Raw genomic sequence first — 21,455 nt, 5'->3', positions numbered from 1 at the left:
ATCCAGCTTCCTGCTGATGCTCCTGGGAAAGCAGAAGATGGCCCAAGTGCTTAGGCCCCTGCATCCACATGTAGACCATGAGGAAACGCCTGGCTCTTAGCTTTGATCTGGCCTAGCCCTGGCCCTTGAAGCCTTTTGGGGAGTGAACTGGCTGATGAAAGACCTTTCTCTCTCTCTGCCTCCACCTCTGCCTAGCCCTTTCTGTAACTATTTCTAATAAATAAGTAAATCTTTAACAACAACAATAAAAAGCATGCTAGCTACAAAGTGTTTAAAAAATATGTAATGTTCAGAATCCATAAAGGGACTTTATCTCATGATCTTATATTTACCAAATAACATAGAAGCTCCTCCCCCCAACATTTAGAAGGAGAAATGGGCAAGTACGGTAGGTAATGTAAAATTTAATGGCTGATCAAATAGACAAAAATAATTGGATTTAGGTAAAATAATACATTTAGAAATTCAGACTACTTATTTTTTTCTTGAGAGGCAGAGTTACAGACAGAAGGGGAAAGACAGAAAGGTCTTCCATCTGCTGGTTCACTCCCCAAATGGCTACAATGGCCGGAGCTGGGCCGATCCGAAGCCAGGAGCTTCTTCTGGGTCTTCCATGCGGGTGCAGGGGCCCAAGTACTTGGGCTATCTGCTACTGCTTTCCCAGACAATAGCAGAGAGCTGGATCAGAAGAGGAGCAGCTGGAACTAGAACTGGTGCCCATATGGGATGCTGGTGATGCAGGTGGAGGCTTAGCCCACTATGCCACTGTGCCGGCAACATTCAGACTTCTTCTTCTTCTTCTTCTTCTTCTTTTTTTTTTTTTTTTTTTTTTTTTTTTTTTTTTTTTTTTTTTTGTACAGGCAGAGTTAGACAGTGAGAGAGAGAGAGAGAGAGACAGACAGAGAGAAAGGTCTTCCTTTTTCCGTTGGTTCACCCCCCAAGTGGCCGCTGCGGACGGCGTGCTGCGGACGGCGCGCTACGCCGATCTGAAGCCAGGAGCCAGGTGCTTCCTCCTGGTCTCCCATGCAGGTGCAGGGCCCAAGGACCTGGGCCATCCTCCACTGCACTCCCGGGCCACAGCAGAGAGTTTGACTGGAAAAGGAGCAACCGGGACAGAATCCAGTGCCCCAACTGGGACTAGAACCTGGGGTGCTGGCGCCGCAGGCGGAGGATTAGCCTAGTGAGCAGCAGCGCTGGCCAAAATTCATACTTCTGTACTGAACTTTTTGTCTTATCAACAGAGACTGCTTGTCTATACAACAATCTAAAGAACATTTGAAAAATTGATCATGTGTTAATTTACAGTGCACTATTTAGGGATTGTGTATTCTTTAAAAAGTATCATTGGGTACCAGCACTGTGGTGCAGCAGGTTAATCCACTGCCTGCAGCACCAGTATCCCGTATGGGCACTGGTTCATATCGTGGTCGTTCCACTTCCAACCCAGCTCCCTGCTAATGGCCTGGGAAAGCAGTGGAAGATGGTCCAAGTGCCTGTGCCCCTGCACCCATGTGGGGGACCTCGATGTAGCTCCTGGCTTTGGCCTGGCCTAGCCCTGACCATTGCAGCCATTTAGGGAGTGAACCAATAGATGGATGATCTCACTCTCTCTCTCTCTCTACCTGTCCTTCTCTCTGTAACTCTGACTTTCAAATAAATGAATGAATGAATAAATGAATAAATAAATAAATATTTTAAATCATTAAGATCTGGGAACATAGCCCCAGATGTTGCAGACATTTGGGGAGTGAACCATTGTCTGACTGAAGATCTCTTTTTCCGTATCTCTCTCTCTCTCTCTCTAACTCTACCTTTCAAATAAGTAAATAAATAAATCTTAAAAAAAATCTGGGAACAGTTTCACTTTTATCAAAGTCATATTTAAACTGTGAAAATCTTAGGAGAGATTGAGCTATTCTGGTTGAAATTAGGGTCTCAGTCAAAAGAACCTCCCCACAGGATACAGTTTGAGAACATGGTTTAAAGATGTAGAATGCCTTTTGAAGATGTAACACTTCCACTTTTGAACATAAATTAATTGAGCTTACATTGTCACCTTCTGCTCAAGACACATGGTTGTAGGAGGAATTTTAATTATATATAAATATATAATTATATATAAATATGTTGATTAATTCTCCTGACTTTGCAGAATTGAAAAGTCTGCTTATTACTGCTGGTGAAATAGTGACATTTAACAAGAAGAGTGAAAGAGTCTTTGTATGGGGCTCCAAAATGGGGCAAATAAGCATAATTGTGTTTTACAGAAATAAACAGTGGGAAGATGAATAGTAGTAGAACCTGGGTGGAAGGCAGAAGTGGGTGGATGGGTGCAGAATTGGGAGTGAGATTTCTTAATGGACCCAAAAAGTATTGCTTTGAATAGTGAACTGTGAGACCATATTTGTTTGAAAGGCGAGGTGCAATTCTTGATAGTGCTTTCTGCAGCTGTTGATTCTGCTTGATAGCTTTCCCTTTTCTGATTTTTTTTTTTTCCCAATTTAAAGGCAGACTTTGAGAGGGAGAGGGAGAGAGAGGGAGAGGGAGGGAATGACAGAGAGGGAGAGGTCTTCTATCTGCTGGCTCACTCCCCAAATGGCGGCAGTGGCTGGAACCGGGTTGATCCAAAGCCAGGAGCCAGGAGCCTCTTCCTGGTCTCCCATATGGATGCTAGGGCCCAGGTATTTGGGCCATCCTCCACTCCCTTCCCAGGTGTACCAGAGGGAGTTATATAGGAAGTGGAGCAGCCGGGACTCCAACCTGGGCCCATATGGGAAACTGGCACTACCACTATACGTGGTAGCTTAACCAGGCACATTAGCAGAGAGCTGGATCAGAAGAGGAGCAGCCAGGACAAGAACTGGTGCCCATATGGGATGCCAACACCACAGGCAGAAGCTTAGTCGACTACACCATAGCATCAGCTCCAAGATAGTTTTTATATAGATTTGAAAATGGCTGGCTTTTGTATGGTAGTGTTTGTTATAGCTTGTGTTAAAGTTGATGATCTTGCTGTGGTGCAGCGAGTTAACGCCCTGGCCTGAAGTGCCGGCATCCCATATGGGTTCTGGTTCTAGTCCAGCTGTTCCTCTTCCTATCCAGCTCTCTGCTATGGCCTGGGATATCAGTAGAGGATGGCCCAAATCCTTGGGCCACTACACCCACGTGGGAGACCCAGAAGAAGCTTCTGGCTTCGGATCGGCGCAGCTCCGGCCGTTGTGGCCATCTGGGGAGTGAACCAGTGGATGGAGGACCTCTTTCTCTGTCTCTGCCTCTCTCTCTGTAACTCTGTCTTTCCAATAAATAAAATAAATCTTAAAAATAAAAGTTGATCTGGAATGCATGTGTGTGTGTGTGTGTGTGTTACATATATACACACACAAACATGTTGGGAAAAAATTGATTAATGTAGTTCTTCTCTGGAAGTAATGAGCTGCTTAGCCTGACCTTCTAGAGTGGAGGCAAAAAAACTGATTTAATGAGCCTGATCCAATAAAGCCAACCAGGATGCCTTGGGTCTTCAGGCCTTTTCAACACGTTTCTATGACCAGGCAGAAGAGGTGGCTGCCAAGATCACTAGAAAGCTGGAGAAGCAGAAGAAATGCTTGAAGAAGGAAAAGAAGAGCTTGGCTGCATTCGCTCTGGCGTCTTCGGGAGACAGCACTACCCTTGAGGAGTGATGGGAGGTTCATGAAAAACCCAGAAAGAAGAAAAAGCAGAAGCCACAGGAGGCTCCTCGGGAGAATGGAATGGAAGAACCATCTATCTCTTTCTCCAAACCCAAGAAAAAGGAAGCTTTTTTCCAAGGAGGAGCTGGTTAGTAGTGATCAGAAGAGACAGGTGGCAGTGTAAGCCTCCCAAGAAGAGACCCTAGGCCCGGGAGGAAATGGCAAATGATGCAGAAGAGGTGGGTAGCTAGTTGGTCTCCAAGAAAAAGAGGAAATTCTCTTCCAGAGAGGAGCCTGTTAGCAGTGACCCTGAAGAGGCTGCTGGCAGAGAAGAGCCGCACCAAGAACAAGAACAAGCTCTACAAAGCATCCCAGGAAAATTAGCACGGACATTCTGCACCCCAAGGCAACCTTTACCAACTGTGGCCTCACCACAGTAAAAACAAATTTCATGCACCCCCCAAACCCCCACTTACATACAAAAGTAGTTCTTCACTGGGGCTGGCGCTGTGGCATAGCGGGTTAAGCCACCTCCTGCAGCACCAGCATCCCATGTGGGTGCCGGTTCGAGTCTCAGCTGCTGCACTTTCAACCCAGCTCCCAGCTAATGCACCTGGAAAAGCAGCAGCAGATGGCCTGCACCTGTTTGGGAGACTTGGCAGAAACTCCTGGCTCCTGGCTTCAACCTGGCCCAGCCCTGGCTCTTTTGGCCATTTGGGGAGTGAACCAATGGATGGAAGACTTCTATCTCTTTGTCTCTGCCTCTCCCACTCTGTAACTCAATCTTTCGAATAAATACGTATTTTTTTAAACAAAGTAGTTCTTCCAATTTGATGATGCTGAAAGAGAAAAGGAATGAAATTTTATTGTATGGAGGAATTTTCAAAGTAGGAACATAAGGGAAGGAAATTATTTAGGAAAATATTTGTAGATTTGATTACCCAGACTCTTTAAATATAATTTAATTTCAGGGAATGTGAGGTCATGCACCACATAATGATGTTTGGTCAGCAACAGATTGCATATTTGACATTGGTCCCCAAGGTTATACCACTTAGCAATGCTGTCAGCCATCTTAGTTTGTGTAATTGCCCTCTATGATTTTCTCACAGTGATGAAATCAGCTAATAACACTGACAGCCCATCTCCATCCTTAAAGCATTGCATGACTGTGTAACTCATATTAACAACATACTGGGAAAAATTAGCAGTATATATTGCTTATATATAAGCAAGCATTGATACCCTCAGTGTGTAAGAGTTCACTCAGACTGGCAAGAAGACACTAAAGTGCTAGCAGAAAAATTATCTAAGGATAACTATGAAATAAATAGAGATTGGGGCCAGTGCTGTTGCGCAGCAGGTTAACTCTCTGGCTTGAAGCACCAGCATCCCGTATGGACACTGGTTTGATACCCGGCTACTCCACTTCCTATCCAGTTCTCTACTATGGCCTGGGAAAGCAGTGGAAGATGGCCTAAGTCCTTGGGCCCCTGCACCCATATGGGAGACCTAGAAGAAGCTCCTGGCCCCTGGCTTTGGGTTGGCGCAGCTCTGGCTGTTGAGGCCAACTGGGGAGTGAATCAGTGGATGGAAGACCTCTCTCTCTCTCTCCGCCTCTCCTCTCTCTGTGTAACTCAGACTTTCAAATAAATAAATAAATCTTAAAAAAAAAAAAAGAGGGCCGGCGCTGTGGCTCACTTGGCTAATCCTCTGCCTGTGGTGCCAGCAGTCCTGGTTGCTAGTTCTATTCCTGGTTGCTCCTCTTCCAGGCCAGCTCTCTGCTGTGGCCCAGGAGGGCAGTGGAGGATGGCCCAAACACTTGGGCCCCTGCACCGCATGGGAGACCAGGAAGAAGCTCCTGGCTCCTGGCTTTAGATTGGCGTAGCTCCGGCCGTAGTGGCCATTTGGGGGGTGAACCAACGGAAGGAAGGCCTTTCTCTCTGTCTCTCTCTCTCACTGTCTAACTCTATCTGTCAAATAAATTAAAAAAAAAAATAGAGATTAGTACACGTGCAATATTCAGTAGTAAGTAAGTACTAAAGTTACTGAGCAATGAGATTCTGCTTCTACTTTGAATTCAGAAATACTTTCCAAAAACTGTTAAAATCACTGTTGTAGCTAGAGATTGTTTTCTGCATTTCACAGATAAATAAACTGAGATATGACAGGATTAATTTACTAGCCTAAAATCACAGAGGAAGTGTTGAAATTTCAACCCAGCATTGTGGTCCTAGTAAATGCCTCACATCATAAATATATACTGTTTGTAACTACTTTTAAACCATATTAGACATCTGTTAATGGCAGTAACTCTGATCTTTTTTGATGCTTATATAGCATTTTTGAATGGATGTGAATTTAGTATATCTGCTATTTTGAGTGTTTCCATTTTTTTGTTCTTGTATATATGTAAAATACTTTGTGCTGTCAATTCCTAGAAATTTACTATTTGTTTTTTCTTAATTTTTATTTATTTGAAAGGCAGAGTTAAAGAGAGAGAAGGAGATCTTTTTTTAAAGATTTATTTATTTATTTGAAAGTCAGAGTTACACACAGAGAGAAGAGGCTAAGAGAGAGAGGTCTTCCATCTGCTGGTTCATTCCCCAGTTGGCTGCAATGGTTGGAGCTGTCCCGATCTGAAGCAAGGAGCCAGGAGCCTTCTCCAGGTCTCCGACGTGGGTGCAGGGGCCCAAGGACTTGGGCCATCTTCCACTGCCTTCCTAGGCCACAGCAGAGAGCTGTATCAGAAGTGGAGCAGCGGGGACTCGAACTGGTGTCCCTGTGGGTTGGCAGCACTGCAGGCAGCAGCTTTACCCGCCACGCTACAGTGCTGGCCCCCAGAAATTTACTATTTGAGTAGTAGGGTATATGCATTTAAAATTTGGGTAGCTAATGTGAAACTTCCCATTATAATGGATCTTCAGCCTTTTACTACCACTGCTGTATGGCTTTACAAACATTTGCAGTATTGACCCAGATTTTGAGTGGTTTTACATTAAATTTATGGGCTGATTTAGTGCTAATTGATGTTTCTTTTAAAAATAATCTTTCTTTATAAGATTTATCATTTTTGTCTGCTATTGAACGGAAGATTCTTCACACACATCATCTAGTTTATTCCCAACGATAATATTATTTTGTTGTGTTGCTTTTTGAATGGGATCTTTTAATTTAGTGTATGTTCTTAGTTGTTAGATAAGAAAGTGTCGATTTTTGTCTTCCTTTAGTAGCTGGTTATCTGAATTCCCTTATTGCTTTTTTTTTTTTTTTTTTTTTTTTTTACTTAGCTTCCTTAGGTAGTCTAGCTGTTATGGTTGGGATAATAGTTTGAGTGTTTCCCAAAGGCCCACATATTAGGGACTTGGTCCCCAAAGTCTTATGTCAGTGGGTAATAGATTGATTGATAATGGTTAATGGATGAAAAAGGAGACTTGATCTGCTTATGGCATCCAGGGGTGCACCCAGTGGGAGGTCCTTGAGTCACTGGGTGAGCCTTGGGCAGGTGATTCTCATCAGCGGGTTGGTTGTAAAGCTGACATGGGCCCCCCCTGCTCTCTCTGCTTCTTGGCTCTCCCTGTGCTCCTCTCTCATGTGTCCCGCATGCATTTCCCTCAGTAGACACCAGACGAGGGGGCTGCCCAGTGTTAGGCTCTGAACTTCAAAAATGGTGAGCTAAAATAAACTTCTCTCCTTCCTGAATAGCTTCTTTTAAAGTAATGACAAGCTGAGTAATACACTAGGTAGAGTTATCGTTTCTAAATGATCAAAGTTTTGTCTTCTGGTTCCCAGTATCTATTTTATTTAGTTTTTCTGTGATTTGTAATATCTAGACCTTCCAACACAATATTAAATGGGAATAATGATTGTGAGTCTCCTTGGCTTGGTTCTGTCTTTAACAGGGATGCCTTTTTATTTATTTATTTTAGTTTTTAAAAATATTTATTTATTTATTTGTGGGGCAGAGTTACAGAGAGAGAGGGAGAGACAGAGATCTTTCATCTGTAGGTTCACTCCCGAAATGGCTTCAACTGTTGGAGCTTGACTGGTCTGAAGCCAGGACCCAGGAGCTTCTTCTGGGTCTCCCACGTGGGTACAGGCGCCCAAGCACTTCAGCCATCTTCTGCTGCTGTCCCAGGTGCATTAGCAGAGAGGTGGGTTGGAAGTGGAGCATCTGAGACTTGAACCGCTGCACATAAGTGCTGGCCCTACAGGATGCTTTTAATGTTTCATTATCTTTTAGTTTGAGAGATTCCTTCCCTAACCCTCTGCCTTTCCTAAGAAGTAAATGTTTCTGTTTTAAACTTTTCATTAGGAAGTTCAGCCTGGACTCTCCCTAACCACCATTACTTCTTTATTTTTATTTTTGTTTTAAAAATTTATTTGTTTGAAAAGCAGAGTTACACAGAGAGGAGACAGAGAGAAAGAGAAAGAGAAAGAGAGAGAGAGAGAGAGAGAGAGAGAGAGATTGATTCCAACTGCTGGTTCAGACCCAAATAGCTGCAATGTCTAAGGCTGGGCCAGGCTGAAGCCAGGAGCCTAGAATTCCATCCATGTCTCCCATGTGGGTGACAGGGGTCCAAGCACTTGGGCCATCCTCTGTTGTTTTCCCAGGTACATTAGCAGGAGCTGGATCTGAAGTGGAGCAGCCAAATTTGAATTGGTGCTCATATGGGATGTAGGCATTGTGGGACATTGCCACCCCCTTAACTGCATGAATACTTTTGAGTTGAAAAGCACTTCCTACATTCTTTTCCATACAATACCTTCAACACACTTTGTTTAAATAATAAGACAAAATTGGTACATTTGAGTCTTTTCTTTAGAACGTCTGACCAGTATTAAACTTCAGCATTATTTCATTTGGTAAATGTGGTGAGTGGTAGAAGATTTTCTAAGAATGTGGACATGCTATTGGGGAGCTTGTGTTATATAAAAATGTTAATGGTGAGCACATGTGGTGTAGTGTAGGTCAGTGATTCCCAAGCTGGTTGACTGTCAGAACCATGGTGGATGTCCATTCTTGTCCTCTGGAGATTGCCATTAATGAGTCTTGCACAGGCCCTGGGAATCTGCATTTGAGGGGCTTCTCAGCTGGAGCTGATTCTTTTTGAATGCCTATCCAGATGACTTTAAACTTGCCTTCCAGAGACAGTAGTCCATGCTACAACTGAAAACTTGATTTTGAAGTTATCTTTGTCATAGGTAAACATTTTTTGAAGATGTATTTATTTTCTTAAAAAGTTAGGTAAAATTTTGAGAAAACGTTTTGAGAAACACTTTGAGGCTGATACCACCTGGTATCCTCAGTGACTAATGCAGTGCCTGCTACATAGTTTCTAGCTAGTAAGCTGGTTGAAATAAGGAATCTTTCTTTGTTTTCAGAAATGTTGTATTGGAGGAGTAGTCTCCATATGTAAGAATTATGTTTTGCTTGTTGATTATTTTTGGGTCCTGCTCTTGATGTCTTTGAACTGTTACAAGCTCATCTCTAAGGGAGCATGCTAATATAGCATCGGATTATCCTCCTAGGAAAGAATTTGAGAATGTGTACTTTTTAGGTTACATTTTCGGTGCTTGCTATGAGCCTGTGTTGATGCAGATTTTATTAAAAATTTGAACTAAAATGTCTCTTTTTGAACTGTGTAATTTGACATTTATTACATTGTAATTATTTAGTATAACAAAACTTCAAGTGTATTTGATAAAATATGTATATATGGAATAACAAAAATTAAAAGATATGAAATTACAGTAAAGAGATCTGAATAGTTTGTGCCTTTTAAAAATGGCTTCAGTTCTGCTAATAGGGAAAGGGAATATTTCATAGTAAGTTGTTCATACATGAGAATATGAATGTTACTTCATGTTGCTTTGTGGCAGTCACAAAAATCATTGTTTGCTCAATGTTACTGGGCAACTCTGTGACCGAGGTCTCCTTTCAAGATGCTTCTTTCTAAAAGAATGCTGTGGCTTCAGAATCTGAGTATTTCAGCACCTGTTGCTGAGTGGCATCATCCATATTTAGATGAGTTGAGGAGTTGTGGACCCAAGTACTTGAGTCCCTGATACTCATGTGGGAGACTTGGATGGAAATGTTAGTTGCTGGTTTCAGCTTAGCCCAGCTGCAGCCCCTGACCCCAACTGAGCATTTAAGGAGTGAATCAGCACAAGAAAGAGTCTCTGTCTCTGTCTCTTTCAAATGAATGAATGAATGAATAAAACTTAAAGAGCTGGAAGGGAGAGGAGACTAGTTGTTGCAGGGTGTCTGGTACCTACTAGAGTTGCCATTCATGTGTGCATTTCATTTCCACCACTATACAAATTAGACTCTGGTGTACAGCAGAAAGAATGAGTACTGAGGACACAGGGCACATGGATTCTTCTTTTTTCAACTTTTCCAAATTTGAAATAAGTGAATATTTCAAATACACAGAAAAATTAGAAACTAAAAATTGTATACACAGCATCATTTTAACGTTTTTATGTATGTTTGCTCACTCTTTTCATACTAATCCTAGCTTGTATTATTATTCCCATTTTATAGATGGGGAGACGTACACATAGGTAAAGTAACTTACCCGAAGTTATGATTTTGCCAAATAGAAGAGCTGGGAATTGAATCCAGGCAGTCTGGTGCCAAAGTGCATTGTATTATCTCATACAACATACTTTAAATACGAAAATAACATAGTAAATGTGATTGATACTTAGCACCTAACTTTAGTAAATGTTAATGATGTGCCATCTTTTTTCAATTTTTTTAAATTAAACCATCTCAGGTGTTTTCTCATCTGTAAGGAGGAGATTATATTAGGTGATGTCATGTTGTCTTTTCTGTTTTTCGTTGCATCTAACTTTTTTTCTTACCTTCAGTGTCCCCCTTTCAAACTTTGACCCTTTCCCCAGCACTGTGACAGTGATTACCTTTCTTTACATCTGGAAGAATTCATTCAGCAGATACTTACGGAGTATCTGCCATGTGCTAGGTACAGTGCCAGGAGGTGCAGATAGAACCATGAAAGAGCACCCGATTCAAGTCATCCCAGGACTCATACCCTAGCTGTGTGGGCAGATGAATTTACTTAAGTCTTGCACATTCTTGGGGGGCAATGGGTGATGTGCCTTGTTAGAAACACAAAGATTTCAGATCAGCATTTAGCTTGGTGGTTAAATGCCTACATCCCACATGAGAGTGCCTGGTTCAATACCTTTCTCTGGCTCCTGACTCCAGCAGCCGGCTAATGCAGACCCTGGAGGACAGCTGTGATGGCTGAAGTAACTGGGTTCCTGCCACCCTTGTGAGTGAACAGGATTGAGTTCCTGGTTCCCTCTCTGACTTCAACTCAGCCTTGGCCATTACAGGCATTTGGGCAATGAGCCAGCACAAAGGACCTCTTTCTGTTTCTGTCTATATGTATCTCTTACTCTTTTCTTCTCATGTAAATAAATTTAAAATTTTTTTTAAAGATTTATGTATTTATTTGAAAGTCAGAGTTACACAGAGAGAGGAGAGGCATAGAGAGAGAGAGAGAGAAGTCATCCAATTGGCCGCAATGGCCAGAGCTGTGCCGATCTGAAGCCAGGAGCCAGGAGCTTCTTTTGAGTACCCCACATGGGTCCAGGGGCCCACGCGTTTGGGCCATCTTCTACTGCTTTCCCAGGCCACAGCAGATAGCTGGATGGGAACTGGGGCAGCCGAGTCTCGAACCAGTGCCCATATGGGATGCCGGCACTTCAGGCCAGGGCTTTAACCCACTGTGCCACAGTGCTGGCCCCATAAATAAAACATTTTTAAAAAAATCTTCAGATTTGAGAGAGAGAGAGAGAGAAAGCGTGCACAAGCGAGTACTCCTGTCTCCTGGTCCACCTTCGCTAATGTCTGCAACAGCTGGGAACTCAATCCAGTCCTCCCACATGGGTAGGAACAGAGTTCTTTGACCTGTCATTGCTGCCTTCCAGGATCTACATGAGCAGGCAGCTGGAGTCAGAAGCTGGAATCAGGGATTGAACCCAGACATTGAATATAGGATGGGTGCATCCTAACTGCTATGATTATCATAGGTTAACTTCCTGTCCCTCATCTGGAATTTTTAAAGTACAGTCTGTTGTTTCCATTCTTGAAAGCCCTTATCTCTGGGTGAGCTTTGAACTTCCTCTGTTGGTCTGTGACTGTGGAGTGGGGGACTTGTGGGTTCATTACGTTGTGTATCCTGTTCCCAGCTCTGTGTTTGTAGAAGTTGAGAGGACTTAAGAGCATGCTGCCTTGTAGGACCCAAGGGACTTGGCCAGGTCCTGGCTCCTGGGGTAGGAAGAATTCAAATCCCATTGAGGCTGAGCAGAAAGGTATGATTTAATGGGAGCCAACTGGGTGTTTTTTTTTTTTTTTTTTTTTTTTTTTTTTTTTTTTTAGATTTATTTTATATATTTGAAAGGGAGTTACAAAGACAGGGGGAGAGAGAGAGAGAGATATTGAGAAAGAGATTGAGATCTTCCATCTGCTGGTTCACTCTCTCCCATCCAAGTACTAACCAGGCCTGACCCTGCTTAGTTTCCCAGGTCAGAGGAGATCAGGTGCGTTCAGGGTAGTATGGCCATAGACAGGCTCACTCTCCAAATGGCCACAATGGCTGGTGTTGGGCCAGGCCAAAGCTAGGAGCTGGGAGCTTCTTCTGGGTCTCCTACATGAGTGTGGGGGCTAAGCACTCAGGCCATCTTCCCCTTTCCCAGGTGCATTGGCAGGGAGCTGGATGGAACTGGGATAGCCAGGACTTGAACTGGTGCCCATAGGGGATGCCGGCATTGCAGGCAGCAGCTTAATCTGTTATACCACAACACTGGCCCCCCAACTTGATTTTTACATCTTTCAAAACCTTATCCATTCATTGTATATTTAAATAGTAAACTTAGCATATGGGAAAATACATTAAAGTCATAACATTAATTTATTGGAATTTGGAAATACTACCACATTGAAAAAATTTAATATCAAAGCATCTTGAAATAATTTGTAAATTTAATAAATTTACTTTCAGACTGCTAAGAAGTATTTTTATTCAATATAAGCATTCTTACAGAATGATGCCTTAGTGTTAATTACAGTAGTCCTAATACGAAAGAAGAGCTGATGAGTTTTTTCAATTTACTTAACTGCTTTTCAGCTCTTCATTTCCAGCAGATGGTCTGAGTGGTTTTTTTCAACCCCTCCCCCTTTTTATATTTAGGAGATTAGCAAGTGCTTTTGGAACAGATAGTAGTATTTTGGCATTTGTTTTAGTTACGACTTTTGGAATCCATCGTACAGAGAGTATCTTGACAGAAAATGGGCTCCTTCTGAAATGAGATGATAAAGAGATGCTCCTGTCAGATGATTCTCAGGAGATGGCAGAGCTGCTCTAGACATATGCCATGACATTTTAGGGAAGTTATGTAATCATTTTCTACCCTCCCACCCCCTAAAGTTCAGGAAGTTTGGGAAGTAAGTATACTTCCCAGAGAGCTAGTGCTGGGATTCGCCTGCATGCTCAGATCTGAGCTCTCTGCGGTTCACTAGCTATTTGGCCTTGGGAGGCCTAGTTAATTTATCAGTGGCTCAGTTTTTTCATCTGCAAAATATGCATAATATCTACTTGCACAGAAGTTTTGTGAAGATTAAAAGAATGTGAAAGCAGTTTTAAAAGTTACTAGGAATACACAAATGTAATTTTTGTGCTAGATATATCGGTTTCTATTTTTCCATTAGAAACAAGTATATTTTAAGTTTTTGTAGTTGCTTGCTTTCTTCTTTGAAAGTAGTGTTTGATTGTCAGTGGTCACATTTTTTTTTTTTTTTAGTAATTTCAGGGGAATATTCTCAAGCTTGCTATTTTAGGACTTGGAAAATTTATAATAAAAGACATGAATGGCATATAGACAAGAATATTATTATCTAAACATGTGTTGATGACTTTGTGCTTCTAGGTATACCAAGCTTGGCTACGCAGGCAACACTGAGCCACAGTTCATTATTCCTTCATGTAAGTAAAGCTTTGCTGACGAGTTTGTAACATACCATTTCTTAGAATTGTTCATTCTGTTTTTCACATATATTAACTTACTTACCATCTTCCTTTAAAAGATTGTTCTGCTTATTTATTTTGACTCTAGTCCTAAATATCACTGTAGGGTGTAAATGTTATTCTCCTTCGCCAACTTTCTAGTTCCTTGACCCCTTTCTGATACAGCCCTTTGTCACTGACGTTGGAGTTTCAGCTTGGGTGGTTGGCAGGGACCTTTCTTTCAGTCCTACATATTTGAACAGCCTAGGAAAAGATCTAATTCCTTAAGACTTATTTATAATTTTAAGTATAGTGTTGTTGGATAAGCATTTTCATGGACTGAAATATCTATTGCATTGCACTGTTTATTATTCTATGGAGAGATTTCTTTTTCTCTTTTTTTTTTTTTTTTTGTGGAAATAAGAGGACTGGCAAGTGTTTTTATTGTGTTCAGAACTGTTCTGTTTTTTAATTTTTAATCTGTAGGGAATGATAAGCTTAAAATGTGTCCTCACATTTTGGTATGAATTTACCTTACCTCCCCTTTATTTCCCAGAGGAGTCTCCCCAAGGTCAGATCAGCTTTTTATGGGGTGGAAGCTAAATACCAGGTAGTTATTTGGGGACAGTTTGCCTAAGAGTAAGGTGTATTAATCAAGAGTGAAAAGGTAGCCTAGTATGGTGTATCCCATATAGGTGCCTGTTTGAGATCCAGCTGCTCCACTTCTGGACCAGCTTCCTGCTAATGCCCTGGGAAAAGCAGTGGGAAATGGCCCAAGCATTTGGGAGACTTAGAAGCTCCAGGATCCTGGCCTTGGCCTGACACAGCCCTGGCTGTTGCAGCCATTTGGGGAGTGAATCAGTGGATGGAAGATCTCTCTCTCTCTCTCTCTCTGCCTTTGTCTTTCTCTCTCTGTAACTCTTCCTTTCAAATAAATAAATAAATAAATCTCTTAAAAAAAAGTGAAGTGAAACTTGGCTTCCTAAATGTAGCTTTTGTAGGGTGAGTTGTGGTCTGAGTAATTGTAAGTTCTTAGGGAGTCAGGGCTATTGTAATGACAGGCTCTTGAGACCACAGTGAATAGGGATAATGTAAGAAGGCCAAAGGGAAGGAGTTTGATTAATATTTATTGAAAGGAAGGCAAAAGCCTATTTAAGTGAGTATTAGAAACTATTCCAGACTCCTTGAGGACATTTAAATCATCTCCTCCTACTTTCTTGCTTGCTGAATAACTGACCATGAATTTGATTTTTTAGACCTAAACACTTTGGTGCTTTGAATGAGTTGTCCTTAATGACAAGTTTGAGTGGTATGCTGTGTCTTTATTTAAAATGAACAAATTGGGGTATTTGTCTGCTAGGGCTGCCATAACAGATCACCACACATGGAGGTGCTTGCATAACAGAAATTCATTTTATCTTCTTTTGTTTTTAAGATTTATGTATGTATTTGAAAGGCAGAGTGACAGGGAGAGATAGAAAGAGAGAGAGAGAGATTGATGGATGGATGGATGGATTGATCTTCCATTCACTGGTTCATTCCCCAAATGCCTGCAACAGCTGGGACTGGGCCAAGCTGAAATCAGAGGTTGAGAACTCCATCCAGATCTGCTACATGGCTGGCAGGAACCCAGGTACTCAGGCCATCATCCACTACCTCCCAGGTGCATTGGTGGAAGACTGGGTCAGCAGCACCAATCTGTGACTAGATCCCAGGGATTCTGATACGAGATGTCAGTGTCTCAAGTGGTGGCTGAGCCAGCTGCACCACAACATATGCCCGAGCAGTTCTGAGGCTCGAAGTCGACATTCAAAGTGCTGTGAGTTCTTTGGTGCTCCTCAGCTTTAGGAGGACCACGTTCTGGTTGTGTCCGTGGCCTTTTCTCTATAACAGCGTGGTGGGGTAGGGGAGACAACTCCTTTGGCGTTTCTTCCTCCTCTTTTAAGGCTACTGCTCCTATCACCTGAAGATCCCACCCTGTAACATTATTTAACCTTGATTATCTCCCTGAAGATCCTGTGTCTAAATGCAGTCACATTAGGGGTTAAGGTTGCAACATATGCATTTTGTGGGAATGTGACTTAGTTGATTTGGCCTTCTGTAAGATGAATCAGCCTTTTGTGCATTTTATTAATGTGAATGCCCTAGAACTTTATCATTTCATGTTGAGTTGATAAATTAGACTTTCTGCCTTTTCAAAGCTGAAGATTAGATTTTAACCTTCTTAAGTGCAACAATTAGAAAAGACTGACCTTGCACCTTTTGCTTTAATATGCTGGCATTTAAAACTGTCAGTAACATTTAGCTGGGTGCCCCATTTAACCTGTCTTTTATAGGGAGGGGAATTAAAGACAGTTATTAGCAGGATTTCATTCACTGTCAAAAGGCAAGAGAATTCACACTGGTATTGTCAGAACCTTAACAGTGGCAGAAGCTGAAAAGAAGATAAAAATGTCAGAGAGGTGGGAGTGAAAGAACAGTTACATTGTTGGCTGAATTGGTTGCAGGGGTTAGAGAGGCCCCAGGAGGTAAGGTTAGAAGATGTTCGTGCAGAAGTGAGGGTGCAGGGATAGAGGGTCTTGGCTTCCTTTGAGGAATGACCTGCAGATTTTTTTGGCACTGGAAATAGAAGCATTTTTCTGGTTTCAGAGAACCCATCAAAAGACAGGTCGAAACATACATGCTAATGTTGTATCAGAAGAGAAAAGGGGGATGAAGCAGGTGCATGTATAGGAGTGTGGTAAGTGTTGGAGTAAAATTTTATGATCCTGATGGGCAAAGAAGCTGGTCAGAGTGAGTGTATGTGAAGTATAAGGATAGCCGGTGTTAGAGAGCAGAGTGGGCCAGGGTTGTGGGAGATGTGGTTGGCAATGTGGAGCAGGGACCTATGATGAAGCACTTAAAAAAAAATATATATATATATATATGCATGTATGTGTGTATATATATATGTATATATATATTTGTGTGATATATATATATACACACACACACACACACACACACACATATATATTTGAAAGGCGGAGAGACAGAGAGGGAGAGACAGACATCTTCCATCTGTTAGCTCACTCCCCAGATGCCCACAACAGCCAGGGCTGGGCCAGCCTGAGCCCAGAAGCCAAGAATACTTGGGCCGTCATCTGCTGCCTTCCCAGGTGTATTAACAGGAAGTTGGATTAAAAGTGGAATAGTTGGGACTTGAACCAGCACTTCAATATGGGATGTGGGCAACCCATGTGGTGGCTTAATCTGCTGTGCCACAATGCCTGACCCAATAAAGGACTTTGTTTTTTAAAAAGAATTTTAAAAGTTTACTTGAGAAGCAGAGAGAGAGAGAGAGAGAGAGAGAGAAAGAAGGAGGCATAAGACAGAGCTCCCATTTGGTGATCTGCTCCTCAGACTCTCCCACTGGCTGGGCCTAGGCCAGGCCACACCCCAGGCCAGGCTCCAGGTATAACATCTAGGGCTCCTACATGGGAGGCAGGAATCCAGTTGGTTGAGCTGCCCAGGGTCTGCATTGACAGGAATCTGGAGTTAGGAACCAAAGCTGAGACCCTGATGTGGGACATCTTTACTACTAAACGCTTGCTACTTCCTATACAGGAATTCCACTTCCATTTTGCAGAGTAGGAATGTTCACACTGTTTTTGAGGGCTTCCCTCAGGGACCTGGCTCTTGGAACTAAAGAGGCACTAAGCTCTGCTTGTACTTGGGCTGTTGAGTCTGTGTGCAGAATTTACTTGATTGAAGAAATTTTTTTCTTACCGTTTTTAAAAAAGATTTATTTTATTTGAAAGACAGAGATCCAGAGAGATAGAAATAGTGATAGTGAGAGAGAGAGAGAGAGAGAGAGAGAGATCGATCTTCCATTTGCTGGTTCACTCTCCAGATGGCCATAACAGCTGGGGCTGGGCCAAGCCAAAGCCAGGAGCCAGGAGCTTCTTCCAGGTCTCCCTTGTGAGTGCAGGGACCCAAGCACTTGGGCCATCTTCCACTGCTTTCCCAGGCACATTTGCAGGAAGCTGGATCTGAAGTGGAGCAGCCAGGACTTGAACCAGGGCCCATATGGGATGCTGGTAGCACAGGCAGCTGCTTAACCCACTCCGGCACAGCATCCAAGTGGTTGGAGACTGTTGGGAGTCAGAGGAATGTGTAGTGGCCACATCAGTAGAAAGATGATGAAGCAGAAGAAATCAGGACATTTTAGACAGTTTGGTATCTCAAGAGTTCAGGTATAACGGTCTAATAGGAACTGGGTAAAAGATTTTAAATGCTCAGAGAGGAGACCTAGACTGGAGGTAGAAGTTGAACCCTGAGATGTTTTTAGTTTTCATTAAATAGACTCTTAAAATTTTAATCTTGGCAAAAAACAAAAAAATGCAAAGGAACGTGTAACAGACTCACACCCCAAATGAACACACACTAATATTTCATCCTCGTGTCAGAATAAATTAATGCTAAATAACATGTAATAGGAATACCAGCCCCTCTCTTTTCCTTCCCAGTCCTTTTCTTCTCTTTCCTTGTTCTCTCTCCCCCTCTTTCTACCCTAGAGGATATTTTCTGGTGGGTTTCCAGTCCATGTCTTTTCTTTATATTGTAAATAAAAAGATACATTATTTTTTGAATTTAAACATTTTAAAAAATGTTACCACTGTAATTTTGTGTGTTTTTTTTAAACAAACAAAAAAAACCTTCAATATTTTTTTCTTAGATTTTTCAGTGCTGATATATATAGATCTTGATCAGAATTCTAACATGAGTATACAGCATTTTTTCAATATGGATTTTTTGGGGGCCGGTGCTGTGGCATAGCAGGTAAAGCTTCCACCTGCAGTGCTGGCATCCCATATGGTTACTGGTTCAGTCCCGGCTGCTACACTTCCAATCCAGCTCTCTGCTATGGCCTGGGAAGCAATAGAAGATGGCCAAGTCCTTGGGCCCTTGAACCTACATGGGAGACTTGGAGGAGGCTCCTGGCTCCTGGCTCCTGGCTTCAGATCAGCGCAGCTTTGGCCGTTGTACCCAACTGGGGAGTGAACCAGCAGGTTGAAGACCAACTGATCTCTCTCTCTCTCTGCCTCTCCTTCTCTCTCTGTGTAACTCTGACTTTCAAATAAATAAATAAATCTTTTAAAAAATGATAATATGGATTTCTCCCAGTTTTTTCTATTACACAGAATGGTGCAGTAAATGTCTCCTTATATCCCAAGAGGAATATGATTGAAAAATGAAATTGTGTCCTCATATGCTGTGCACCTCTTCACCCTTGTTGTTTATTGCCAGGTTACTCTTCCATATAGTTATACAGGTTTGTATTCCTACCAGCAGTGTGTTGAGTTTCTGCTTCTGCACATCTTGACAGTGGTTTGACAAGTGTAAAATGATGGCTGATTTGAAATACTTATATTTCTTTGAATACTGGTAAAGTTGAACACCTTTTATTGTCTGCCTATATCTGCCCATTTTAAAAATTGCATTTTTTTGGTCTTTATTTTCAATGTATTTGAAAGGCAGAGAGAGAGAGACAGATCTTTGGTCTGCTAGTGTACTCTCCAAAGGCCTGCAACAGTCAGGCATTTTTGGACAGGCCAAAGCCAAGAGCTTGAACCTCAATGCTAGTCTCCCACATGAATGACAGGAACCCAAGGACTTAGCCATCATCTGCTGCCTCCCACGATGTGCTTTATCAGAAGTGGAGTAGTAGGGACTTGAAATTGGCACCCTGGTAGGGGCTGACGCTGTGGCGCAGCGGGTTAAAGCCCCAGCCTACAGCACCAGCATCCCATATGGGTGCTGGTTTGAGTCCCAGCTGCTCCTCTTCCCATCCAGCTCTCTGCAATGGCCTGAGAAAGCAGTAGAAAATGTCCCAAGTCCTTGGGCCCCTGCACCTGTGTGGGAGACCTGGAAGAAGCTCCTGTTCCTGGCTTCAGATCAGCTCAGCTGTGGCCGTTGCGGTCATTTGGGGTGTGAACCAATGGAATGGAAAACCTTTCTCTCTGGCTCTACCTCTCTCTTTGTAACTCTGTCTTTCATATAAATAAAATACATCTTTAAAAAAAAATTGGCACCCTGGTATAGTGTCCCATGTGGAGACTTCATTGCTGTGCCAAATGTTTCCCCCTTTGTGAACATTTTTTATGGAGTTATAGAAACTCTTTTTATGTCAAATAGTAATTTGTTGTATATATCTTTTCTTGTTTTGACATTTTAAAAATGCCTGGAAATTTCAAATTTTGATTTGCTCAGTTTTCACTCTTTTATAATTCACTGATATTAAAAAATGCATTTGTAGTCTAAAATCACAAAGAATTTTTGTATATTTTTAAAGAAAAACTTTAAAGGTGTTTATTTTTATTTACTTAAAAGGCAGAGTGACAGAGGGAGGGAAGGAAGGAGATCTCTTCTATCCACTGTTCATTTCCCAAATGCCTACAACAGCTGGGGTTGGGTCAGGCTGAATCCGGGAGCCTGGAACTCAATCTGGGTTTCTCATGTGGGTGGCATGGACCCCAGAACTTAAGCCATCACCTGCTGCCTCCTACTTTCGGCATTAGGAAGTTGGAACCAACATGGGGACAGGACTCAAACTCTGGGACTCCAGTATACGATATGGGTGTTCCAGACAGTGGCTTAGCCTGCTGTAGCACAATGGCCACCCTTAAGAAAATTTTGAGTTAATTTTTTGAATATGATGTCAAAGAGATAGCTAATTTTGTTTTATGAGTTGAAGGTCAGTTTTTCCAATCCCATTTATTGAAGAGTGCATTTCAGTTCCCATGTCTCTTTGGTCATATTGAGGTACCATATATGGTTGGAAATATATTTTGTTGTCTTTTGTTTGTCTTTATTTTGTTTCTATCTCTGCCCCCGGTTTACAGTGTTAAATGCTATTACTTTGTTCATATTTTAATTTATTTAGGGATGTAGTTGTTTCTCATTTTTCTTTCTTAAATTTGTTTTGGTCATTATTCATTACAAGAAATTTTAGAATCAATTTCAGTTTCATGAAAAATTATGAGGTTTTTATTAGAAATGCATTATGTATAGATTAATTTGGGAAGAATTGACATCAAATTTGACATTCATGAATAGAAATTGAATATTACTGTTTGTGAATTGAGTATTCCTGTTCACCAATATGGTTACATGTTTTTTTTTTTAAATTTATGTTTCATGTATTTCAGTAATATTTTATAGTATTCTTTAAAAGCTCTTAAACACGTTTTGCTAGAATTATTTTTGGGTGCCTTTATGTTTTTGTTGCTGTTGTGAAATTAAAAAAATACTATATCTTCCAGGAGTTTGTTGCCAGCATATGGGAATGCCACTGAAGTTTCTAAGCTATTTTTGAGTTCAACAACCTTGCTGACCTCTCTTTCTTGTTCTAAATAGTATGAAGATTCTTTTAGTTTTTTTTTTTTTTAGCAGACTATTGCATTGCCAGCAAACAGTGGTTATTTTATATTGACCAATCCTAATACTTCATAATTATTTTCTTGACTTTGTTAAGTTGGCTAGAACTTCTGCTAAAATGCTTACTAGAACTGGAGATAGCACATGCTTTTGTTTTTCTGACTTTGAAGAAAAATGAGATTTTAGTGTTTTGTTAGTGATTGTTGTAGTTTTTAAAAATTTATTTATTTGGCTGGCGCTGCGGCTCAATAGGCTAATCCTCCACCTGTGGCACCGGCACACCGGGTTCTAGTCCCGGTCGGGGCGCCGGATTCTGTCCCGGTTGCTCCTC

The 21,455-nt window shown here is 41.8% G+C and overlaps 1 protein-coding gene and 1 non-coding gene across 7 annotated transcripts in view; both read left to right on the top strand.

Annotated features, from left to right (window-relative positions):
- The window catches only part of ACTR3B (actin related protein 3B), a 119,922-nt gene that overhangs the window by 24,284 nt on the left and 74,183 nt on the right, over positions 1 to 21,455 (top strand). For 5 of the 6 annotated variants that reach the window (XR_011390302.1, XM_051857097.2, XM_008263930.4 and 2 more), the window contains exon 2: positions 13,629 to 13,684. The exons of the other annotated variant lie outside the window; for it this stretch is intronic. Coding sequence is in view for 1 of the 5 variants with exons in the window: in XM_008263927.4 (XP_008262149.1) it covers positions 13,629 to 13,684 (56 nt within the window). In the remaining 4 variants the exon portion in view is untranslated. The remainder of the gene's footprint in view (positions 1 to 13,628; positions 13,685 to 21,455) is intronic. 6 annotated transcript variants of the gene reach the window in all.
- LOC127493833 (small nucleolar RNA SNORD57) lies at positions 3,421 to 3,491 on the top strand. The gene has a single exon (XR_007924371.1). It is a non-coding gene; the product is annotated as a small nucleolar RNA SNORD57 (small nucleolar RNA).

The sequence above is a fragment of the Oryctolagus cuniculus genome, chromosome 7 (genome assembly GCF_964237555.1).
Source record: "Oryctolagus cuniculus chromosome 7, mOryCun1.1, whole genome shotgun sequence".
In the NCBI taxonomy this organism is placed as follows: domain Eukaryota; kingdom Metazoa; phylum Chordata; class Mammalia; order Lagomorpha; family Leporidae; genus Oryctolagus; species Oryctolagus cuniculus.
Note: the sequence above shows the minus strand (reverse complement) of the source record. Positions and strands in the feature narration are given on the sequence as shown.